The sequence below is a fragment of the Carcharhinus amblyrhynchos genome, chromosome 22 (assembly GCF_965287045.1).
Source record: "Carcharhinus amblyrhynchos chromosome 22, sCarAmb.v2.hapA, whole genome shotgun sequence".
Lineage (NCBI taxonomy): Eukaryota > Metazoa > Chordata > Chondrichthyes > Carcharhiniformes > Carcharhinidae > Carcharhinus > Carcharhinus amblyrhynchos.
This window is the reverse complement of record NC_137345.1, coordinates 46,067,207-46,092,004: the sequence shown is the minus strand read 5'-3', so window position 1 is coordinate 46,092,004 and position 24,798 is coordinate 46,067,207. Positions and strand designations below refer to the sequence as shown.

The 24,798-nt window shown below is 40.3% G+C and overlaps 1 protein-coding gene across 14 annotated transcripts in view; it reads right to left on the bottom strand.

Moving 5' to 3' along the window:
• Positions 1-2,300: 2,300 nt before the first annotated feature.
• The window catches only part of anks1aa (ankyrin repeat and sterile alpha motif domain containing 1Aa), a 373,296-nt gene continuing 350,798 nt past the window's right edge, over positions 2,301-24,798 (bottom strand). For 8 of the 14 annotated variants that reach the window (XM_080210245.1, XM_080210251.1, XM_080210247.1 and 5 more), the window contains 4 exons: positions 19,336-19,473; positions 17,740-17,916; positions 15,674-15,775; positions 10,559-12,499 (listed from right to left, as the gene is read on the bottom strand). In XM_080210245.1, coding sequence (XP_080066371.1) covers positions 12,386-12,499; positions 15,674-15,775; positions 17,740-17,916; positions 19,336-19,473 — 531 coding nt within the window. In that variant the 3' untranslated portion in view covers positions 10,559-12,385. Of the gene's footprint in view, positions 4,812-10,555; positions 12,500-15,673; positions 15,776-17,739; positions 17,917-19,335; positions 19,474-24,798 lie in introns of those variants that run through there. The other 6 variants (XM_080210255.1, XM_080210259.1, XM_080210258.1 and 3 more) reach the window with 4 other exon arrangements.

Here is a 24,798-nt window from a genome sequence, read left to right as displayed (position 1 = left end):
AAAAGATTTACCAGGGATGTTGTCTGGTATGGAGGGCATTAGCTATGAGGAGAGGTTGGAGACACTTGGCTTGTTCTCACTGGAATGACAGAGGTTGAGAGGTGACCTGATAGAAGTCTACAAGATTATGAGAGGCATGGACAGAGTGGATAGTCAGAAGCTTTTTCCCAGGGTGGAAGAGTCAACGACTAGGAGGCACAGGTTTAAGATGCGAGGGGCAAGGTTTAAAGGAGGTGTACAAGGCAAGTTTTTTTTTTACACAGGGGGTGGTGGGTGCCTGGAACTCGCTGCTGGGGGAGGTAGTGGAAGCACATCCGATAGTGACTTTAAAGGCACATCTTGACAAGTACGTGAATAGGATGGGAATAGAGGGATATGGTCCCCTAAAGGGTAGGGAGTTTTAGTTAAGTCAAACAGCATGGTTGGTGCAGGCTTGGAGGGCCAAAGGGCCTGTTCCTGTGCCGTAATTTTCTTTGTTCATAAATCTGTTTTTCTAAATGTAGTTCTTCATAAAAAAATTATAATTTTCAAAGCAGTGAATCCTGTGTTCAGGAATTCTAATTTGCTTACAGAGGGATAAGTAAGTGGAATGGAAGTGCATGCTAGAATAATAATGAACTGTATGCACAATTATTTTACATGCCAAATGGCCTCTTTTTCTATTATTGTGAGAACCCCATCACATCCCCAATTAAAAATTTAGAGTAGACACAGAGACAGTAGCCCTTTTTTTTGTCTTTTGTCATTACATTTTAATGGGTATAATTCATTGGAGGTTGTCACCCCTTCCCTATTGAACACATTAGAGCACAACTTGCCAATCACCTGCCAATTTAGCTGCACATTGCAAGTCAAGCCAACTTCACTAATGAGCACCAAAAGATGGCATTGAAGAAATGAACTCTGAGTCTGGGCTTTGTTAATGATTGGTACGGTGCTCATTTCCAATCCCAGAAATTTTTATATGTTGCAATGAAACTTTTTTTTTTAAGATTTTTTTTCCTTTGTTTCTGCATTCTTCTAAGTCAACACCTGTGGAGAGTAACTGTTAGTTAAACTGGAGATTGAGTATTCCCAGGGCTGATGCATTTGATTTTCCCTAGGAACAGGAGCAGGAGCCACTGGGATATATTAATAGATCTCACAGATTGCTTTAAGGGTCAGTGAACAGCAGTTAGGCAGAAACAGACAAAGAAGGCAGCAGCGAGCTTCCTTCAGCTGAAGTGCTGTTGTGATCTCTGAGGAACATAGAAATTAGAAGCAGGAGTAGGCCATTCAGCCCTTCGAGCCTGCTCTGCCATTCATTATGATCGTGGCAGCAGTGATTAGCACTGCTACTCCTCAGCGCCAGGGACCCAGGTTCAATTCTGGCCTTGGGTCAGTGTGTGTGGAGTTTGCACTTTCTCCCTGTGTCTGCATGGGTTTCCTCCCACAGTCCAAAGATTTCCCAATTCCTGTTCAACTGATCACTGAGAGGAAATGTTAATTACTTCACTGCCTGCAAAATGATATTGAGCCTCTCCGATGACTGTTAGGTGCCAATTTAATTGGCCATCAGTGGCTTAATCATCGTCAGAGCAGCCACTCTAAGCTTATTTAAACTCCTTTATGAAGATGGTATCTTGCTGTCTTGTCCTAATCTTGCCTACCTTAGAGAGTCTTGCAACGCTGTCACTGTGTGGAGTTTGCATTTTCTCCCTGTGTCTGTGTGGGTTTCCTTTGGGTGCTCCGGTTTCCTCCATCTAAAAGGTGTACTGGTTAGGTGCATTGACTCGACAGGTGCCAGAGTGTGGCAACTAGGGGAATTTCGCAGGAACTTCATTGCAGTGTTAATGTAAGCCTTACTTGTGACTAATAAATTAACTTTAAATTGATTTTACAATGTTACACGTCCAGAATCAAATATTAGAGCTGGAATTTTTTCCAATACTAATACTGAAGTAGGCTAATAAACTTAGTATGGTTTTGTTCCTTGCATCCATAAAGTGTTACATCCAAATCCCAAGTTTACCTGCACGTTTTTTGGTAAGAGTGATGTTCAATTCTGTCATTTGATAACCATTACCTCTGCCTGAACTATAAGAATTATTGCATACTAATGTCAAAAATTTGAGACCCAAGGGACTCATTAAAAGACATTTTGTCCATTCAAGTTCCTGGGCCTTGATGGTGAAAAAATCAAAATCAAAACAATGTGAACTGATCTTTGATACGTTGTGATTTTTGTAATGGAGGAAATGAAACCTGAACTTCACCACAAATAACTACAAAAACTGGTCCATATGAAACATTTACACAAATATTTTCTCAGGTTGTTTATTCATCGATTTCCAATTGTACAAATAATGGTAAAAAGTAACAAAAACAGACTGGAAGCCCAAGTATATTTACAAACTTGTATCATTATGAGGTCAGTCTAGTTTTTGCACAACAATCCTAGTGTTTGGTACCATGATATGTCCAGTTTCAACACTTGATCATGACTCTACAGCTTTATACACATAGAAATATGTCTTTCAAGTACTGCAATACAGAACTGGTAAATTAATAAACACCCATCAATACATATTAGATCCAATGCTAACCATCAGAAATGTCTAAAATTTAGAACAAGATATACACCAGTAAGCCCTGCTTAGTGTCTACACAGCATTCACAGCCCCTGACCCAGAATACAAATTTTCTTTGAAACTTAATTTTACAACAGTGAAATAATAATCAGATTGTGACTCAAATTAGGTGAAGCAGCTACTCCCCTGCCCATTAGTGCACCTTTACTGAGATTATTACTGTTAATTAAAATAAAATCAAGACATAATGAAGAATATCTACCAAAAAATCTCTACAAAATAGGTTAGCTGTTCATCAACAATTAAATCCCCTCAAGTTATTTAAGCAGGCATGTTCGATTAAAAATACTGCTGCCTTGTTATTCATATATAATTTCAACACTTAAAAAATACCCCTTCACTGGGCCACTCTTTAGATTCAAAAGCCATTTGATGGCATTATATCCTGCTCTGTATGAATGAGTAATTACACTTGTTAAACAGGTAATTGTCCAACAATTCTGTTGTTTTCTCAGAGTCCCAACATAAGTTGACACATCCCAGCAGTAAAAAGATCAGCAATGCCTGTTGAATTTTAGGTCAGGGTTTGCCAATCCACTCAAGCTCATTCACCATGGGTTTGGCTTGGGTGCAGAAGCTGTCATTTCTTGACTGGGCTGATCTATGCTGCCTGCTGCATAATGGGATGCTTCATTATTAAGGCAACCCGTTGACAGCTGACTCTCTACAAAAGTAAATTTGAATCAGGAAATCGTGGAGCTAACCTGACTGTGGTCACAAAGGATGCCATTTCCCCATATGATTCCGTTCTCTTGGTGAGAAGGTGGTTGCATAGTGGCAAACGTTTTGCAAGGAAACTAAGGATTGTTTAAAAGTTGACAAGTGCAAAAGCAGAGATAGATTTGAACCATACAGTATCCATTCGAGTTCAACCCAAATACAGATTTGTACTAGTCAAACGAGTGGCTCGGGAAACAGGGTTAACAATTCTTTAAATCCTTACATTTGTACACAACGGCTACTAACATAAGGGGCGTCAGTTTTATAACCTTAAAAAGAAATCACACAATAAAATTATAAATAGATAGAATTTCATCCCCTTAAGCTATATTGATTCCAACACAAAAATGGAATTCCTTAATTCCCCTCATGCTTTATTCAAATACTTTGCCCTCTTTGTTACTGCCGTCCTGTAAAGAATCTGACATTTTCATGTACCATAAATACTCTCAATCCCAAAGTACCCTTTAGAATCATACATATGATAGAATCATACATATGAATATCTTAAAACTACCTTGAACTTTAATTCCACGACCCAGATTTGAAAATGGGTTTTCTTCACATCTGCAAATTCATCGCGCATAGGCTGATAGGGACACCACCCTGTTGTGGAACAGAACTGTGCTTTAATCCTTTCCAGTTGTTCATAGCTTAACTAAGTATCTTCTGGTGTCATTCCGCTTTGCTCACATGCAGGTCCATAGTTTAAAATACAACAATGCTACTAAAGCAAAATACACAATGCTTCTGGACACTTAAAATTCTGATCCCACCGCTACTTCCTGTCAAAGTGATAGCAATGATGCTGGCAGGATAGAACTGATTTGAACTCAAAAAAATAGTTGAGATGTTTGCAGACTATCATGATCAATTATCATTTTCAGAAAAGTAGTAAACACTGCAGCTTGAAGTTACATTACAACAAGAGTACATTAGCTTTTGGCTCTAACTGCAAAATCCAATGGTCGTAATTGGGTTTGTTCTGGGGGAAGGATCCAAAGGAAACAGTGAAAAACCCATGGATTTAATGAATATACGTTCAACATAAAAATAAAATCCTTTTCCTCACAGTTTATATACTAAAGCTTTGGGGATAGTGCACATCCTTGCCCACTGTTGTATAAACTGAAGCACCGTCAACCCGGTTAAATACGATTGCTCTGCTTCATCATTCCCACACAGGGAGTTAGCGCCGTTCGCAATGTTCCTTCTTTGATTAAACAGCTAAATTTCTTGATCGTATCCAAGCACTTGTGGAGTAAGAAGTTCTAGAAATGCATTTCTGATGATGTGCTGGATTAAAGAAAGCGGAAATCACTGCTACACAAGTGAACTTCAGATCCATGATCTCCCTGGTATGGGATGTTGTTGCTCAGATGGTTTTAATTCTCCCTCATGTTGACCTGGGACACCCAATGCCACATTTCCAGTAAACACACACTCACCCCAGAGTTTCAGCTACATGGAGTTAAAATAAAGAGACAAAATGCACATGACATTAAACTTAAAATGTACACAAAAATGTAGTGATTGAAGAATTAAGAAACACAACACAATGCACTGATTTCCACAGAAGAAAGGCTTGAAATGATCCTGTTCCGAGTCTTGAATTTTTTGGTGCATTTTTAAACAACTTATCTAGAATATGTATGAAAAAGATTTTGAGCCACACGTAATGCAGATCACAAAGGGGAATTGTAAGAATAAATAGGAGTCTAGCAACATTGCCATAGGACACATGAACAGGAATAAATCTAATTTATCTAATCCCAACAACTAAGGAGATTGCCTGGCTGCCTTTTTAGCTGCAAACAATGGAACAATGAGTAGACAATAATAAAAAAACAAGAAAAAACAAAACATGGAACACAGATCATTCACATTTCCTTGGAAAAGGACAAATTCAAAGGTTCCTAATTTCAACCGTGCCATGCATGACCAAAATGCAGCACGTTTCTATACTATTATAAACAGCATCATAGTTTATAATTCATAATCCATTTTGCAGCTATTAATAATTAAATACTGGTTGCATGTTTAAATGAATATTTTGAACAGAAAGCATCCATGGCCTACACGACGACATAAAACTGCAAACAGAATTCAAATAAATTTTTGTTATCAATAGATAAATGAAGATTTTCTTTTGAATAGAAAATAAACTGCATTCTTTCAAAGTCCTTGAGGTGCTGTTTTGCAGCATCGTAATGAGGCTGGTAGTAATTATAATTCTGCAGAGTTCAATCATATTTCAGATGCCAGGTTGCCAGATTTTGTTCATTGAAATACGGCTTCAGGTTTGTGTCAAACATCTGCTTTGAGCAGTGTGTGAATCAGTGTATATAATATACAGCAGTTTACTGCAAAATCTGCTATTGATTTTTGAATGACACAATGAACCAAGATGTGTGCACAAAACCTTCTAAGAAATAATTGGCCAGGATGATTTAGGAATAACATGAGAAATTAGTTCAAAATATGAACCTAAGTTATTAAAAAGTGTGTCTACCAATACTGCTTATCAAAATATGAACCTAAGTTATTAAAAAAAAAGTGTGTCTACCTTTCATCAATACTGCTTATCAAAATATGAACCTAAGTTATTAAAAAAAGTGTGTCTACCTTTCATCAATACTGCTTATTATAATATGGGGAAAGCAGATTGGTGGAATGAGACCATTCCTGCCAGTTTTAAACACCCTTAACTGAAGTGCTCAATGACTTTGTTGTGATGCACAAGAACTGGTGAAACTGCCTAATGAAAGAATCTTAGCCCAAAGGACAGTCATCACTTAGTTTCTAACTTCAGCTCCAGTTGAGTCAAATGATCTTTTGCCAGAGATGGCAATCTGTATATAATTATTGTCCGTAACTGGTTAATAGATAATATGCAGTAAGTAGTCTCTCAACACCAGATTAAAGTCCAACAGGTTTATTAGGTAGCACGAACTTTCGGAGCATTGCTCCTTCATCAGGTAAGTCTGATGAAGCGGCAATACTCCAAAAGCTCATGCTACCAAATAAACCTGTTGGACTTTAACCTGGTGTTGTGAGGTACTTAATGTGCCTACCCAGTGCAACGCCGGCATCTCCACATCACGGTTAATAGTTAGTCATGTTTCATCAAAAAAAGCTAAATTTAAGTTTGTTGAACAGAGGTCCCAAGTTCAGTCCATTTTGCCTTCAGTAACTTATTGGTGCAAAGCAAGGAAACCAAACTGGAAAACAGACTGTAGATCTATTCACTTCCAAACTTTCAGATATGGTACATGTATATAAAGCACTCACACATACACTGGCCCAGTAACTGTACTGTTCTTCTGGTAACTGCTGTCTCGAGAGAAGGGGGCTGGAGGTGGAGGGACAAGAAAAGGACATGAAGTGAAAAAGTAGTCACCTCACAATTCTCATCAGAGGATAAAAATTCGGGGGAAATCTAGCTGTATTAGTTGGGTGCGAGTCTACACAGTGAAGTAATTTAAGTAAGGAAATCTTCTATCAGGCCTTTATGCCATGGGGTGAACAAGATGAGAGATTACACGACACTAGGCTGTAGTCCAACAAGCCTATTTGAAATCACAAGCTTTCGGAGCACTGCTCATTCGTTAGGTGAACTCCAGCATCAATTTTCAGGCTGGTGGACTGAGTACAGGGCAGAGGGAAAGCCTGGAAATTGCCCCTGCTCAGGTCTCAGTTGGGAAAGGGCTTCCACCAACAACCTCCTTTCACTATCTGGTGCCCCTCCACAAGGTCTGTGGGAGCTGTTACCTCCAGCCTCTCCACCAACACCCCAATTCTCCTTCTGCCCACCCAGCAGGGTCTCATCTGTCATCCGTGAGACCTCCACACTGATCTGGTCTCAGACTCACGGGAATTAGACTCTGGGGATGCTTGCAGTCTCAGTCCAGTCTACTGCAGCTTCTGGTGCTGCTGGGACTCACGAGCTTCTGGCCACACTGGCCAGCAGCTCACTGAGACAGAACTTCTTCCTGGATGAGGGCAGAAGTCCCATCTCTGCTGAATTAATGCTCGTTGGAGCATTAGATGGTTGCGGGACAGCCAGCGTCACGGGGGGTGCATTCACCGCTAACTCTTTGGATAGTCTGGATGCTCTTTGAATGGGAAACACCTGCCACCCGAAAAACCCTACGTGTGGACACACAAGGCTGTCACACATCTTTAGCTAACAATGTTACCAATTACTGTTATGCTGAAAATAGCCACTTATTTACAAAACGTCAATCTTCCCCATTGCCTAAGGCAGTCCTGTCAAGTTAATGATCATATCAAGAAAATCTAACAATAAATATTCTTTTAGACTATAAGACATAGAAGCAGAATTAGGCCACTCGGTCCATTGAGTTTGCTACATCATTCAATCTTGGCTGATTTTTCTCATTCCCATTCTCCTGCCTTTTCCCCATAACCCTGATCCCATTACTAATCAAGAACCTATTTCTGCTTTAAAGACACTCACTGATCTAATCTAGACTTTTGATGCTTAGTTTAGTTTAATTTGTTTCGAAGGTAATTTTTAAATCTTCAATTATTTGTGTTGAGCTCCAATAATGTGGAGATGCCGGCATTGGATGGGGTGGGTGCGGGGGGCACAGTAAGAAGTCTCACAACACCAGGTTAAAGTCCAATAGGTTCATCTGGTAGCACGAGCTTTCAGAGCAGTGCTCCTTCGTCAGATGATGAACACCCCTGATGAAGGAGCAGCACTTTGAAAGCTCGTGCTACCATATAAACCTGTTGGACTTTAACCTGGGTTGAGAGCTCCAATAAGTTACAAGTCTCATCCACTATTCCCTGGCAGATCAAGTAACTCATTAGACAGAGGTTATATGATTCCAAATCCAATTTCACACAGGGCACTGCAATCCTCATCTAATTTCTGAAAGAAAGCCAAAAAACCAATAGCTCAACATCATACATCTGCAAATCACTGTGAATTTACCATAAGTCTTTCTGCAGATTCTGCACTCCTCTTAATCTTCCCCATCTAACAATACAAGCAATTATTTTTGATTGCAGCAAAGTAGTCATTACTTGCTCAAATTCAACAACTGCCTCACGCTATCCACACTGACTGATCTTTATCATATGCAAAACTCTACAGCCTTGCTGCTGCAGGCAGGTTGGAAGTCGTTTGAGGATCTTCTTAGTCTTTCCACTGCTGCAATTGATTTCGATATGCTTCATAAAAATAGCATAGAATGGATTAGTCGTATATACAAAAAGGACATCAATGCTGGAACTTATTTCCCTTAGCAGTTTTCCATGGTTAAGGCAACTAGCATGCATTGCTGTATCTAAATTTGGTGACTTTCTGTGGATCTCTTAGTACTTATAGAAAAACCATTTCCTCATGGGTATTATCACAATTAAAGAGCTGGGCTCATGTCAAATTGTAAATGTAAAGTGGTATCGAAATAAGCCTGCTTAATGATATCAAATAATGCACCTTTTAAAAATCTGCTGGTCATTCAGAATCTAACGATTGAAACAAAGGTGGTGACAATTATCAGAATTCCTCAAATCCAGAAATGCAAAATAATTTTTTTCTTTCAATTTACCCAACAAAATATTAAATAGTGAAAAACAAAGCACCAAAGACGCTGGTATCCAAACAGAAACAGCAAATGCTGGAATTGTGCAGTTAACGGGGCTGTTGTGGAGAACATACTAATTAACATTTTAGGGTGTCTTTCAACAGGGAAACATTAAATTGTGAGTTCACCGCACAGATGCTGAGTGATTTGCTGTTCGACTCTGCAGGTAAATACAGCAGTTAACAGCCTCAATATGGACAGTGAAAGAACAGTGTTTACTCAACAAGCTAAGTTCTGTAAGCATAAAATACCAAGTGAAAAGGCAGGAATACAATTGAAAAGTTTGATCAGTGAAATATTAAAAATATTAAAATTCTAAAATATCCTGTGCACCAATTCTACAAAAAAAATGTGATGTGGAGATGCTGGCGTTGGACTGGGGTACACACAGTAAGAAATCTCACAACTCCAAGTTAACATCCAACAGGTTTATTTGGTAGCAAAATCCACTGGCTTTCGGAGCACTGCCCCTTTGTCAGGTGAGTGGGATTTCAGTTTACAAACAGGCCATATAAAGACACAAACTCAATTTACAAAATAATGGTTGGAATGTGAGTCTTTACAGGCAATCAAGTCTTAAAGGTACAGAAAATATGAATGGAAAGCGGGTTAAGCACATGTTAAAGAGATGTGTATTGTCTCCAGCCAGGACAGTTAGTGAGATTTTGCAAGCCCAGGCAAGTCGTGGGGATTACAGATAGTGTGACATGGACCCAAGATCCCAGTTGATGCCAACTTCATGTGTGCAGAACTTGGCTAACAGTCTTTGCTCAAAGACTCTATGCTGTCGTGAAGGCCACCTTGGAGAAGAGAATTCAACATGTCATTGATAAAGACAAGCATCTCGCCGGGGCCATCCCCACACACCCACTTCTTGTCTTCAAACAACCGCACAACCTCAAACAGACCATTGTCCACAGCAAACTACCCAGCCTTCAGGAGAATAGTGACCGTGACATCACACAACCCTGCCACAGCAACCTCTGCAAGATGTGTCGAATACCATCCCACAGGTACACAGTACATACACTTGCAACTTGGCCAATGTTGTCTACCTGATATGCTGCAGGAAAGGATGTCCCGAAGCACGGTATACTGGGGACACCATGCAGACGCTACAACAACGGATGAATCAACATTGTTCTCTTCCTGTTGGGGAACTCTTCACTGATCACGGGCATTCAGCCTCTGATTTTTGGGTAAGCGTTCTCCAAGGCAGCCTTCACAATACACCACAGCGCAGAGTCACTGAGCAGAGACTGAAAGCCAAGTTTTGCACACGAGGACGGCCTCAATCAGGATCTTAGATTCATGTCACATTATTTGTAACCCCCACGACTTGCCTGGGGACTTGCAAAATCTCACTAACTGTCCTGGCTGGAGACAATCTCTTTAATCTGTGCTTGGCCCTCTCTCCACACACATTGTCTGTACCTTTAAAACTTGATTACCTGTAAAGACGCGTATTTCAACCATTATTTTGTAAATTGATGATGTGTCTTTATATGTCCTGTTTATGAACAGAAATTCCACTCATCTGATGAAGGAGCAGTGCTCTGAAAGCTAGTGGCTTTTGCTACCAAATAAACCTGTTGGACTTCAACCTGGTGTTGTGAGACTTCTTACTAAAATAAAGTAACAGATGGAAAAAATAAATCAAAAAACTCTCACACTGATGGATAATTTGCAATAACATAAAGTGTGCATAAATACCAGACAAAAGCTGGGATTTTCTGCTCCCATTTGCATCAGGCGGGTTTGGCAGAGGGGGAAAATATAGTGAGAAGGTCAAAAATCATGTTCCATGTCACATAAAAGCAGGAAGCAATCATTCCCTCCAAGACAGGCTATGCTTCTCACCAATGTTGGGAACTTCAATGTCCTATATTTTCATATCATTATCAGGCTGATGTGCCGGAATCATACCCCTATGTCAGAAAATGCGTCCAAGGCAACGTCAAAATGGCATGATGCTTAAACTGGTCTGAGAAACCTGGCAGACAGTACGTCCAGAGGAGCTGGCAGCAGCACTCGCGGTGGAACCGCATGTTCGGGGAAGTGAGAGTGGTGCCAGTGGGGGTGCATCTGGGTGAAAAATGCTTCCTGATGTGCTCACTGTGCCCTGGAGCAGCCTTTAAAAATGGCATACGCATCTTCAAAATGCTGACATGGGGGTGGGCGCATCAGAGGCTGCCTGCCAGTGAAACGCCCTGGATCCCATCCCTGCCTTCTTTGTGCACTAGGTTCCCACATTAAATGGCGTAAATAGTTGGCCACTTTTCCCACCTGACATTGGGCTTTGCTGATATCGGTGAAAATCTATCCAAATGGGTAAGATTCTAGCACATGGCACAGATATCTTAAAAGTTCTTTTATGCTTAAAAAAATTGCTCCAATAATTTGAATTAAACACACAGCCTGGAACGTTGAGCTTAAAAAATTCAAATGATCAGCAGATAATTGAATAATGTAACTTTGAGTAAAGAGGAGCCTGTAGTTAGAAAATATTTAGCTGTTGTAAATAGGCCAGAGTTGAACAGTTACAAGTAATCCCAGAAACTGCAATATTTAATCATCATGGATTAAGTAGAGAATCTCTCACTTATATGCACTAAATGGCACATATCCCAACACATTTTGTTAAAGTAAACATTTCCATAACTTCATTAAAAACCTTGATTCTTTCTAACATGCCCCATCCTGAAGTAAAAATTAAAAGTAGCCAATGTGGCTTAAAGTCATTTAGCCTTTTCAGTCATTAAAACAAAGTAGCCAAATCTTAATTTTTTTGTGTGTGTGGTAAAAAACAAAAAAAAAAGAACATATCAATAAGGTATTATTTTTATTAATTTAAGCCAATTTGGCTGAACCATAACTGCATCTCTCTTTAACCAGTTTGGAAATAGCCAAACTGCAAGACAGTTTGGATGAGGCACGTGTTGTGAAGTTATTTAAATCAAAGTGTTTAAGAAAGGAAGCTCAAAAGAAATGCAGTCTGTTAAAAAGCACATTAGATCCATCAGCAGAAACACCCAATAGTGGCTACTGAAGACTTGCGGTTCTGGAAAAGGTGCAACAGGTCCAAGTGGCAATGCATGCAACACAGACTTTAGTAGCGTTTGGGTGGATTAAGTAACAGTGCAGTAGCTCACAGTGCTGGGAGGTTAGAGTATTTCAAAGTTCAGGCGTTGGAATAAGATTCCCAAGTAATTTTCAGAGCTTCTTATTAAGTAGCTGAAAGATCACCAGGATGTCTGAAGGCAGCTATTGTTGAGTTATAAGAGTACAGTACAGGAAACTCAAATACTAGTTTCCTCTGGGAAAGAGAGCGAAAGCAGCTTTTGTGTACCCGCCATAGGAAGCGGAGAAGTGGAACAGGTTCACAGTGCAAAGGCACAGATTAGGAGCAGGAGGTGGTCAGAATATGGTGGTTTCATACTTTGTACTGATTGTCCTCTTGGAGTCCTGCTTGGAGTCGGCTATCCATGCCACACTGCCATGCGGTTGAGAATCTTGCTCAATGGAGTCAATCTACAAAAGCAAGACAGGACAAATGTGTGAGGACAAAGCAAAATATACTGGAATGCACAATGTTCCAGTGATGTGCATTTAGTCAACAATCCATATCTAATGAGAGTTTGCTGCCAAATGAATGAGGTGATAATTTGGGACTTATTCAAACTACAGACTTATGAAGTGAGTTTCTGCAGATGTTGTCCAGCTTGTCCACTGTAACCTTCACAGATGAGCAATGAAAACTCCAGGAAAACAGTACTGAATGGTGAACAAGACATATATGGTTGAAATTTTAAACATCCCTCTTATGCACTGCTGGTCAGTAGAGATGTATGAAAAATTTAGAAATAGACAGCTGAAGATAAATGGGTCTCGCTCTAGAAGTATCTAAGATTATGTTCCAGGTCACTTAGGAAAGTTCTGCAGGCTTACTTGTCCCATTAGCAATTCTTAATCATGCCAGGGTACTTCAGCTGCCAAAATGAAGAGAAATAGCTTCAATTAAATATAGGTAACCCAATCAAAATGAGCTACAAGATGAAAGAAGGACTATGAAAAAATGCAAAACAGGCTTACAATGCATGCAAATAAACTCACAAAATGTATTGAATAAGGTTGGTAAGCTATAATCACAAATAGCAGTGTGGGCAATAACAGAAATGTATCTAAAATGGTGATGACCAGGTACATACTATAGAAGGATATAAAAGTATACAGAAAAGATAATGAAGAAAGGGAGATGGGGAAGCAGTATTGATTAAGGAAGATGTTCCAGTGTTGGAAAGATAGAAGGGCCTTATGGAAGAAAGGACGGAGTTCATTTGGTTACAGTTCAGATGAAAAAAGATCACGCTTGCTGGGGTATTCTATAGGCCTCCAAGTAGCGCAAAATTGATAGAGGTACAAATCTAACGGGAAATCACAAAGGTGTGCAAGAGTTACAGCTGGTGATAGTTAGAGTTTTTAATTACTCATATTTTAATTGGGATATTATCAATTCAAAGGCTAAGTGGGAGGATGAATTTCTGAAATGTGTTCAGGATAATTTCCTTGATCAGAATGTTCTTGACCCAACTGAAAGGAGACATTGCTGAATTTGGTGCTGGAACCCCCTGCCCATAAGGATGATGAAAGCAGAAATAATCAGTAATTTCAAAAGGAAACAGGATGGGCACTTGGAAGGAAAAAACCAAGAGAGCTTCAGACTATCGTACAGCAGATTCTGCCCTTTATTTTCCACCTGGAAACAACTCTCTTTATCGAAATTCATTCAAACAGATGAAGCTATCCAAATCTTATCAATTCCCATGTCTCACATTTTAAATTGCTCTACTCACTGATGTAATTGTATTCTTGATTATGTGGCACTTACCGTAGAGTGCTGTTGTCAGGGCCAACTCAATGTCAGCAATACTAACTCTCGTGAATTAGAGGTATAAAGACATTCTCCATAACACCATTTAATTAATGCAAGAGGAGCAACGCAAATTCTTTTGCTCTGTAGTTACTAGTTTAAACAACCATACACAGATGTGCAAGTGTGCCTGTACAGTTATTTATCTGATGCCCCAAGTGCTGTGGAATTAAGCTCTGTGAATTGCAGTTGTGTCATATTAATGCAAAGGGCCAAATTTATCACAGCTTATTTTAGTCCCACGCACGAGTTGATCAGCAGGCAATGAGTGTGTGTGTTGTGTGTCTGTGTCTGTGTGTGTGTGTGTGTGTGTGTGTGTGTGAGGGTGTGTGTATTGGTGAGGGGGCGGTGGTGTAAATGCACTTATTTCTTCCTTTACCATGAAGATTTGGCCCTACTTTGTAAGCAAGTTACTTATTGCTAGCATTTGTACCTATGATTCCTCAGCATTTCCACTGGAATAAAACTGAGGAAGAAAATCGGAACGAGCAAACAAAAGCATAAACATAAACCGCTGTCACCAGCATTTGCCTAGATTCTGTAATGTAAAAATGACAAATCGAAAGTTCTTCTGAAAAAGCAAAGAAAGGTCATTAAACTCAGAACATAAATTTCAAGTCAGGAGCAGAGTGATCCTTTGTCACATTCTCCCAAGATAGTGATGGAAAAAAGATGCCTGCTTGAAATCCTAAGGACTAACTCCATGTGTTAAGCTAAACACTGATGAAGTGTAAAAGCAGTACACAGGAAATTCAAAGTGTTTGATAAATGCAGTCCACAGATTTTTGTACAAGGACTGTGGATCATGAAAGGATCTTTGCACATGTTAATTCGTTTTTGCTTGCTCTGACTAATAGAGATACACATGGAAGCGACTAAATTCAGAAAATTAACATTTATAAGTCCTGTTATCTGCTACTCAATATTCCTGTGCAACATCATCAAACAGATATTCATAAATAAAATTCACCACAATTTATTCTAGATTTAAAATAGTTGGAGAACACAACACCTGCTCCCAAGTTCCCTGCGTTCCCAAGGTGATGCATCCACTTTTTAAAAGATTTATGAAGAGCATCTCTAACTTTGGTACTTTTAATGCAGTAAATGTAGACTCACCTATAAGAAAATCAATTTATTCTGGCCTATTTCATTGCAGGGATGTAGACTGACAATAAGGAATTAAATCTAAGCACTGAAATGCTATATAAATTGATCATTTAAAAATGGGACAGGAGGTGAAAAGGAAGAACAGAAAATAGGAAAAGGAATAACTTAAAAATATCACAGAGAAGTTATGGTTGAAGAACTTGCATTGGCACCAGCGTGACTGATTCCTACAGCGCTCTGATTTCTATGGTTTTATTATTTGTATCTCTGTTGCTAAACGATTTCCTCACTTTTTCCCAATTCCGTGGTGCCTACTACTAACTCCCAGAATGTAATCATCTCAATTTCATTTGTGAAATATTGTAATTAAATTAAAAAACTCAAATTCACATTCAAATCTCAAGATTGTGTTTTAGAGTTTGGTTTGTCTCCTAATATAAACATACCCCATACCTAGCAGTACATTAATGAGTAGTCCTTCTTGGATTTGGTGGGTACTTTCAGAACTGTTAGAAAGTACAGGTTGTGTCTAAAAATTTACCCCTCATAATGAATAATCTGATGCCTAAATTAATGCTGGTGGCAGTCATGAATGAATGGGAATGTCAGTGAGAACATTGGATAGAAACAGTGATAGATATATAAATATATATAGAGAAAGAAACCTGGGCTCCTTGGCTGAACGAATGAAGCGGTAGAGGCGGATGCGAAGGTCTGTGAGTAGTGCACGTGTGACAGTAACAGCATCTACTGTTAGGTGGCTGCACCTGGTTCATTTGGTAAGAAACGATAGCAGAGTCATTAATGAGCCAGTTATAGCATTCTGTAAATTCCAGCCAGGTCACCACGTCTAGATCAGCAGAAAAATGCATTAATCGAACCTACTCCTTTATTAATCAATGGCTGCCCACTACTAAAGCATTATATAGATGAGGACAATGCAGCACAACATCTTAACAGAAATTTCAAACAAGCTCAAATGTAAACAAGCTTTTCACAATTTGTTCACTTGTTTGGTACTGAAGTCAGCTCATAATATCCGTGAAGGAGATTTATATTTACCAAAGTAAAGGATGTTGGCACTTGTGACTATCCTATTTCAGATACCTAACGCTGATACTTAGCACTCTGCAGACAAGTATGGTTAGATATAAAGTAAAGCTCCCACCACTTAATCCCAAGCATATAGTCCCCTGCCTCCTGCTGCATGAGAAACAGTCAATTTAGGATGGCTCAGTAACTAATTCAGCATTGCACTGAGAGGCTGAAACTGAAGCCTAGCATCAAATGGCATGGGTCTTCCCTGGGGCGCTCTTCAAAGAACAATAAGAAGTCTCACAACAGCAGGTTAAAGTTCAATGGGTTTATTTGGTATCACGAGCTTTTGGAGTGCTGCATCTTCATCAGGTGAGTGGAGAGTTGGGTTCACAAACAGGGCATATATAGACAACTGGCCCTTTGCAATCACTTCTTACTGTGGCCACCCTAGTCCAATGCTGGTATCTCCACATCATACAAAGAACAACGCACATGCTTGCAGTTTACCTTTGTTTCTGCTTGAAACAAATACCACTGTGGGGAAGGGAGGGGAGATAGTGGAGTCAACTTTCTTCCTATCAACCTGTTCAACAAAGAATTACTACTGTAATAAGCATTTTATTGACGATGCCCTACCTGATAGGACAAAGTTTATATGTTGTTACAAGATGCATTTGTTCTTCAAAACTGAATCCCCTTAAATCATACCAAACTAATATTGACGATGAAAATTACATTTACAAGGTCATTATCCAGAATCTAACTCCATTAAACACTTCCTGAACTATGTAATTTTTTCTTTAATAACTCAAAATTTTATCAATTTTATTAAATTGTCTTATGGTTATGGTATTTTATGCTGTAATTTGCATTTAAAATATGTGGAGGCTATAGAGATCTACGGAGATCGACTGCTACCACACCATCCCCCAAGACATCTGACTACTCTTATTCAAGAAGCACATGACCATCCATTCTACACAATCAGCAGCAAGAATGTTACTAACTGACCTATTAGAAACACAATATCTTGACCAGTCAGGAGCAAGATCTGCCCATATTCCTATTCTCCACTGTATATAACTACCTCTTTCACCTGCTCCAGTCATTCCTCCAGACGACAAGCACAGGATACTGCCCGAAACATTGAAAAACACATGGTGCAACTGGAAATTTGTTTTCCTCAATGGTACTACTCTCACAATGAAAACTTTCAAGCAACCCCATCCCTTCCAGCCTCCCATCCATTGACTCCATCTACACTTCTCACTGCCTTGGCCAAGAAGCCAGCATAACCAAGGACCCCACGCACCCAGACGTTCTCTCTTCCACCTTCTTCTATCGGGAAAAAGATACAAAAGTGTGAGACCACATATCAATCGACTCAAGAACAGCTTGCTCCCTGCTGCTTTCAGACTTCTGAATGGACCTACCATATATTAAACTGATCGTTCTCTACATACTAGCCGTGACTGTAGCACTATATTCTTCACTCTCTCTTTTCCTTCTCCCCTATGTAGTCTATGAATGCTATGTTTTGTCTTTATAGTGTGCAAAAAACAATATTTTTCACTGTATCCCAAAAAAAGTGACAATAATAAATCAAACTAAAAAATCCAATGTTTATACTATGTATATTCAATATACCATAGGTTGAATTAGACTGTGAGCACGAGAGTTTGTGGATACTCACAGTAGATTTCCTCATGCTGGATCGTGGCTTGGGGACTGGTTTGGAAGACCTCATCTCCTCTGACTCCATCTCAGCTGTTAAAAAAGACTTCTGACCAGGTTTTTGGGCTTGCAATGCAAGCTGGTAAGCCACTTCAAATGCCTGTCCTAATGTAAGGATGATTTCATACGTTAGATTCTGGGGAAAAATAGAAATTAATGAATGAGATATTATTTCAAGTTTTTCTTTCAATACCATATATTACAGTAACTTCCACTGTGTTCTTATTAACAAATAAAACTCCCACTAATCAACCTGCAAAACTCTATTCTGTTTGAATGAAGTGAGAAGTTGTGAGCTCCCATGGTCAAGTCGCAGCACAATCCTTCCTATGACTGTAAGACTACATTCGGCATTCTCTCATTTCCTTCTCTACGGACGGTATGTTTTGTCTGTATAGCATGCAAGAAACAATACTTTTTATTATATTTAATACACGTCACAATAATAAATCAAATCAAATTATGGTGTTACACTCCAGCCTGCGGACACATAGGGTGTGGATGGTCTTTCATTAAATGCAGTAATATGGTCAATGTACAAAAGTCAAACTGAAAACAAAACAGGCATCATCCAATCACCCAAATATTATAGCACTTTGCACTCATTATATTCAGGACATACATGCCAAAATCAAATTCTCCACCAGACTGAATCCAGGTTGTAACAATTACAACAGCAATTTTAATTATTATAGATGAAAACTGAAACTTAATGAAGATCTTACATCGGGGAGTATAGTGAGACAGGACACGATACAGCTTTCACCTAAACTGATTATTTAAACAAAATCCTGCAGTTGTATTTCAGGAAACACAAAGAATTTTCATACATCTTAGTCATGTTTACTATCTTTGCCTATTTCCACCACTAGTTGAGGAACACAATGCTTAGCCTTAACTTCCCTAATGCTCAATGCTTTCCGGAAGCAGCAAGATGGGAGGGGTTGTTGATCTTACATGATGTCCATGTATCTATCTTTGGAAAACACTCAAAAAAGGTGGGTACCTCAAAAAAAACTCCCCCATTGATGTGCTTAGCTTTGACCAATTTGTTAGGTTTTCACTTTAGATGGAGTTTTTTAAAACTGGGGACATGGCTGTCGGAGAGCCTGTGTTTACAATATTCCTACAATAAATTGTTTTTATTATATCCTATACAAAAGGTGGCATTTTGCTACATAATTTGACTGTAGTCACAAAATCTCCAACAGGTCACCTTATCTGACGATATTGAAGAAGTGGTGAAATATTAAAACTCTCAGTCACTGCAACATGAAGATTTTAGATTTATGAACAATTACATAAGCAATACAGTTCTCACTTCCAATAATCTGTCCTCTATTTGTGCAGGCATTACACAGACGTTACAGCTTAAATGATCAGAAAGCTGGTCAATAATATTCAAATAAAGGGCCAGGGGGTTGGGGTCATACTTGGCCATAGAGGCAAGCAATCCCCAGGAACTGGAAGCTACTGGCTTGCCACTTACAGGAGAAATAAAATACAGCATCATTTGACTAGTTTCTTAAAGAACTAAAGAATAATAATGACATACCACATCAAGTGTGCTGAAAACATGACAGTAGTGGTGGTTTGTTTGTAGGTCTTTAGTGATGTAAGCAAATGTGCAAAGGTCTTCAGGGTCCTGGGCAGCACAGGAAATATTGCGGATTTCATGCTCAGCAATAATATTCTGGTAATGAAACAAAACAAACATCATTAAGCGGTTTAGAAAGTTCATCATTGCAGAAAAGAGCAATTCTAAAATAAAGAAACTCAGTGGGGATGGGGGAGGGTGTGAAAATATGACAAATTTACTGTATGTGGGGCATCTTCTTGGAAAAAGTCACTTCCATGGCACGTTGAATCAAGTAAAAAGTCTCACAACACCAGGTTAAAGTCCAACAGGTTTATTTGCTAAGAAACGCCACTAGCTTCTGGAGTGCTGCTCCTTCATCAGGTGAATGGGGAGTTCTGATCACAAACAGTGCATATAAAGGCACACACTCAGTTTAAAGAATACTGATTTGAATGCAAGTCTTTACAGCTAGTCAAGTCTTAAAGGTGCAGACCATGTGAGTGGAGATAGCATTAAGCATAGGTTAAAGAGATGTGTGTTGTCTTGAGACAGGATAGTGAGATGTTGCAAGCCCAGGCAAGTTATGGGGGTTACAAGTAGTGTGACATGAACCCAAGATCCCGGTTAAGGCCGTTCTCATGTGTGCGGAACTTGGCTATCCGTTTCTGTCAGGGACTCTGTGCTGTCGTGTGCCGTGAAGGCTGCCTTGGAGAACATTTACCCGAAGATCAGAGGCCGATTGCCCATGACCGCTGAAGTGTTCGCCAACAGGAAGAGAACAGTCTTGCCTGGTGATTGTCGAGCGGTGTTCATTCATCCGTTATCGTAGCGTCTGCATGATCTTCCCAATGTACCATGCCTTGGGACATCCTTTCCTGCAGCGTATCAGGTAGACAACGTTGGCCGAGTTGCAAGAGTATGTATCACGTACCTGGTGGATGGTGTTCTCACGAGATGATGGCATCCGTGTCGATGATTCGACATGTCTTGCAGTGGTTGCTGCGGCAGGGTTGTGTGGTATTGTGGTCACTGATCTCCTGAAGATTGGGTAGTTTTCTGCGGACAATGGTCTATTTGAGGTTGTGTGGTTGGTTGAAGGCAAGAAGGCACGTCAACACCAGATTCATCAACCGCACTCAAGACAGCCTCGAACATCACCTAAGCACAACGCAACACCATCCACGCTCTCAAGACCAACCGCAACATTGTCATCAAGCCAGCAGACAAAGGAGGAGCCATTGTCATACTGAACAAAGCAGAGTACTGCAATGAAGTATACCGACAACTGAACAACGAGGAACACTAGCGCAGATCCAACCAAAGAACATACCCATCAATGCAACACTCTGATCAAGGCCTTTGATCCAGATCTTCAGAGCACCCTCCATGCTCCCATCCCACATACTCCTCGCGCTGGAGATCTCTATGCCTCCCAAAGATACACAAAGCAAACACACCTGGCCGTCCCATCCTACCAGGCAATGGGACCCTGTGCGAGAACCTCTTCGGCTACATCAAGGGCATCCTGAAACCCGTTATACAAAGAACCCCAGTTTTTGCCATGACACTATGGACTTTTTCAGAAACTCAGCACACGTGGAGCAGTTGAACCAGAAGCACTCCTCGTCACAATGGATGTCTCTGCAGTCTACACCAGCATTCCCCACAACGATGGCATTGCTGCAACTGCCTCAGTACTCAATTCCAACAACTGTCAGTTTCCAGATGCAATTTTACAACTCATCTGTTTTATCCTGGACCACAATGTCTTCACCTTCAACAACCAGTTCTTCATCCAGATACACGGAACAGCCATGGGGACCAAATTCACACCACAATATGCCAACATCTTCATGCACAGGTTCTAACAAGACCTCTTCGCCACACAGGACCTTCAACCAGTGCCATATACTAGATACGTCAATGACATTTTCTTCCTTATGGTGAACAATCACTGAAACAACTATATGATGACATCAACAGGTTCCATCCCACCATCAGACTCACCATGGACAACTCTCCGGAATTGGTTGCATTCTTAGACATATGATCTCCATTCAGGATGGTCACCTCAGCACGTCACTGTACTGCAAGCCCACAGATAAACTCACGATGCTCCACTTCTCCAGCTTTCACCCTAAACACATTGAAGAAGCTATCCCCTACGGACAAGCCCTCTGTATACACAGGATCTGCCGCTCAACTCATCGACTGACAGTTCCAATGTGCCACAGCAAAAAACTGCACTGACCTCCTCAGAAGACAAACACGGGACACGGTGGACAGTGTAGCCTTCGTCTTCCAGTGCTTCTCCGGAGTCTTCAACATGTCATTGATGAAGGCAAACATCTCACCAAGGCCATCCCCACAACCCCAATTCTTGCCTTCAAACAACCACACAACCTCAAACAGACTGGCCTTCAGGAGAACAGTGAACATGACACCACACAACCCTGCCACAGCAACCTCTGCAAGACATGCCGGATCATTGACACGGATGCCATCATCTCACGTGAGAACACCATACATCAGGTACATATACTTACTTTTGCAACTTGACCAACGTTGTTTACCTAATACACCGTAGGAAAGGCTGCCCGAAGCATGGTACACTGGGGAGACCATGCAGATGCTACGACAACTGATGAATGAACACCGCTCGACAATCACCAGGCAAGACTGTTCTCTTCCTGTTGGCGAACACTTCAGCGGTCACAGACAATCGGCCTCTGACCTTCGGGTAAACGTTCTCCAAGGCAGCCTTCACGGCACATGACAGCGCAGAGTCCCTGAGCAAAGACTGATAGCCAAATTCCACACATAAGAACGGCCTCAACCAGGATCTTGGATTCATGTCACACTATTTGTAACCCCCATGACTTGCCTGGGCTTGCAACATCTCACTTATTGCCTTGTCTGGAGACAATACACATCACTTTAACCTGTGCTTAATGCTATCTCCACTCACATTGTCTACACCTTTAAGACTTGACTAGCTGTAAAGACTTGCATTCTAATCAGTATTCTGTAAACTGAGTGTGTGCCTTTATATGCACTGTTTGTGATCAGAACTCCCCACTCACCTGATGAAGGAGCAGTGCTCCGAAAGCTAGTGGCGTTTGTTACCAAATAAACCTGTTGGACTTTAATCTGGTGTTGTGAGATTTCTTACTGAGTTTACCCCAGTCTAATGCCGGCACCTCCAGATCACGATGTTGAATCAATGTAGGTGCAAATGTGAAGCTCTTTATATCCAAATAGCCCTTTATGTGTCACGACTGACAAATATTTTTGTGAATCAGGATCCACATTAATCTGGAGGTAAGTTGAATAAGATCAATTTTACTGAAATGTTGGCCTCTAGCCAATTCAGTGAATAAATCATCAGGTGCAGAGGGCACTGCTGTGTACACACTACCAGATTGATAACGACTTTAAATTTGCCATCGATGCATACTGATCCTTCTTTCTTCAAGATGGGTATTATCGTCATGGATTAATCATTCACATTACTGGGTTCAAGGATTCCCATCTTGAACAGCAACTCGAATACTTAGGCCTAATTGCTTCAGGCACTGACCTAGCCTTTTAAGCATCTTGTTTGACTTTTGGCCTTAATCTTAATTTGACTGAAATCTCCTTAATGCGACCCAACTTCCCATTAAAAACAATAGGGGTGGGGGGCCTGCTTCGGAATCCATCATAAGATTCACCTCGGTCTTTTCTAGCCAGGTTCCCCCCATTAATGCTAGATAGTTTTCTTTAACAACATGCTGGGACAAGTCTGTGGTCTGTCCATTCAACTGCACACATACATCAATACAGCCTCCCAATGGAACCACTTCTCCAGTGTAGATTTTTAATATTAAGTTTGAGGGTTTAAAGGCAATATGCAATAGCTTTTCTCGGTAAATAATTTGGTACCGATGAAACTGCTGCTTCAGTATCCACCTCTATTTTCACTGTGTGTCCATCCAGTAAAGGAGTGACCCAGTATTGGTTTGCTGCACCAGCAATAGCCAATACATTTAAGAACTGATAATCTTCTGACTATGACTCTGGTCATTTGTTTCACCCTTTTTGTATTTCACGAATATTTTTCCCTCTATTCAGTTTTCCAGGTAAAGCATTTGGTTCTTGCTTTTTATAATTCTTGGAACTTGTTTCTTTCTCCAACAAGAATGTTGGATGTGCCCTTTCCTGCCCTCTACGTCTTTGCTCCAAAAATCAGCTACTGCATGTTCAGCTTTTGCATATCAGTGGCAATTTCGAACATGGGTCTGTGTTTAGGGATCAGCCAGTGTTTTATGGATTGTTGTGCACAAACTTAACTGTTGAGCTTCCCTGACTGCTAATTCCATGGAGACTGCAACTTCTATAACCTTCTCTGGATTTAGACTTCAAGCTTTCTGTTGATAACTGCTTTTGAATAACTTCACTTCTTAACCCAGACTTGTTTGTCTCTCACGGTGTCAGTCAAGGCATCCTCAAATTCACAGTCTACAGCTAATTTCTTCAAAAGAAGCTAGGAACTGTGATTGATTCACCTTCTTGTTGATTACACTTACAAGACCTATACCTCTCGGCGATGATAAAACCTTTAGGTGAAAAATGGCCCTGCAAGACATTCCCACCATCTTCTCAGGAGCTGGAATGTTTCCCTCCCATTGTACTCAGGAAAGTTTAATTTTATTCGCTTGGACAAAATAATCGAATCTTTCAGTATATGAGCTCCACTGCTCAGTGTTTTCATCATACGATCCCATGGCACGAAGATTCCCACTGCTTTTACTACGGAAAGGGATTGTGTAAGCATGATGTTCCACAAAATGTTTTAGCACTACCTCGCTGCTTCTTTCAAACAAGTACCACTGAGCTCAGTCTGTATCCTTTCATGTTTTGCACCCCCAACTCTAAGGTATTGTTGCAGGGTACTCACAGTGCTCCCTGTACTGTTCCAGAACTTTCCAGCAGGGCACGTGGCGAGCTTCTTCTTGACACTGTTTCCCTGAAACATTCATTTATACTTCAGTTCCTCTAATGGCTGCTACTATTATTCGGCACCCCTTTATCACCAGCTTTGTTCAGTGATATTTTTTATTTAACTTTTTCAATGTTTTTGGATATCTGCAGCATATTCTGATAATTTTCTCTTGCTCCACTGAATTTCAAAAGTTCTTTTTCAGGAGTTTCCAATGTGATCCAACAACCTTCTCAACAGTTTTCTTTGTGGTTTTTTTTAAAGGATGGGCTTGTAGGCCACAAAAGTATAAACAAATAAGAGCTTTTTTGGAAAGGTGCTTAGTCTACAGGCTATTAGAATAAAAAGCTGTTTGCCTGTGCAAATTGCTGATGATGTCATCTGGATCTCACGTGATTGGTTCTTTAAAGTACTCTTGTTCCAACCGAGATCAATACACAACACAACCTGCGACCTAT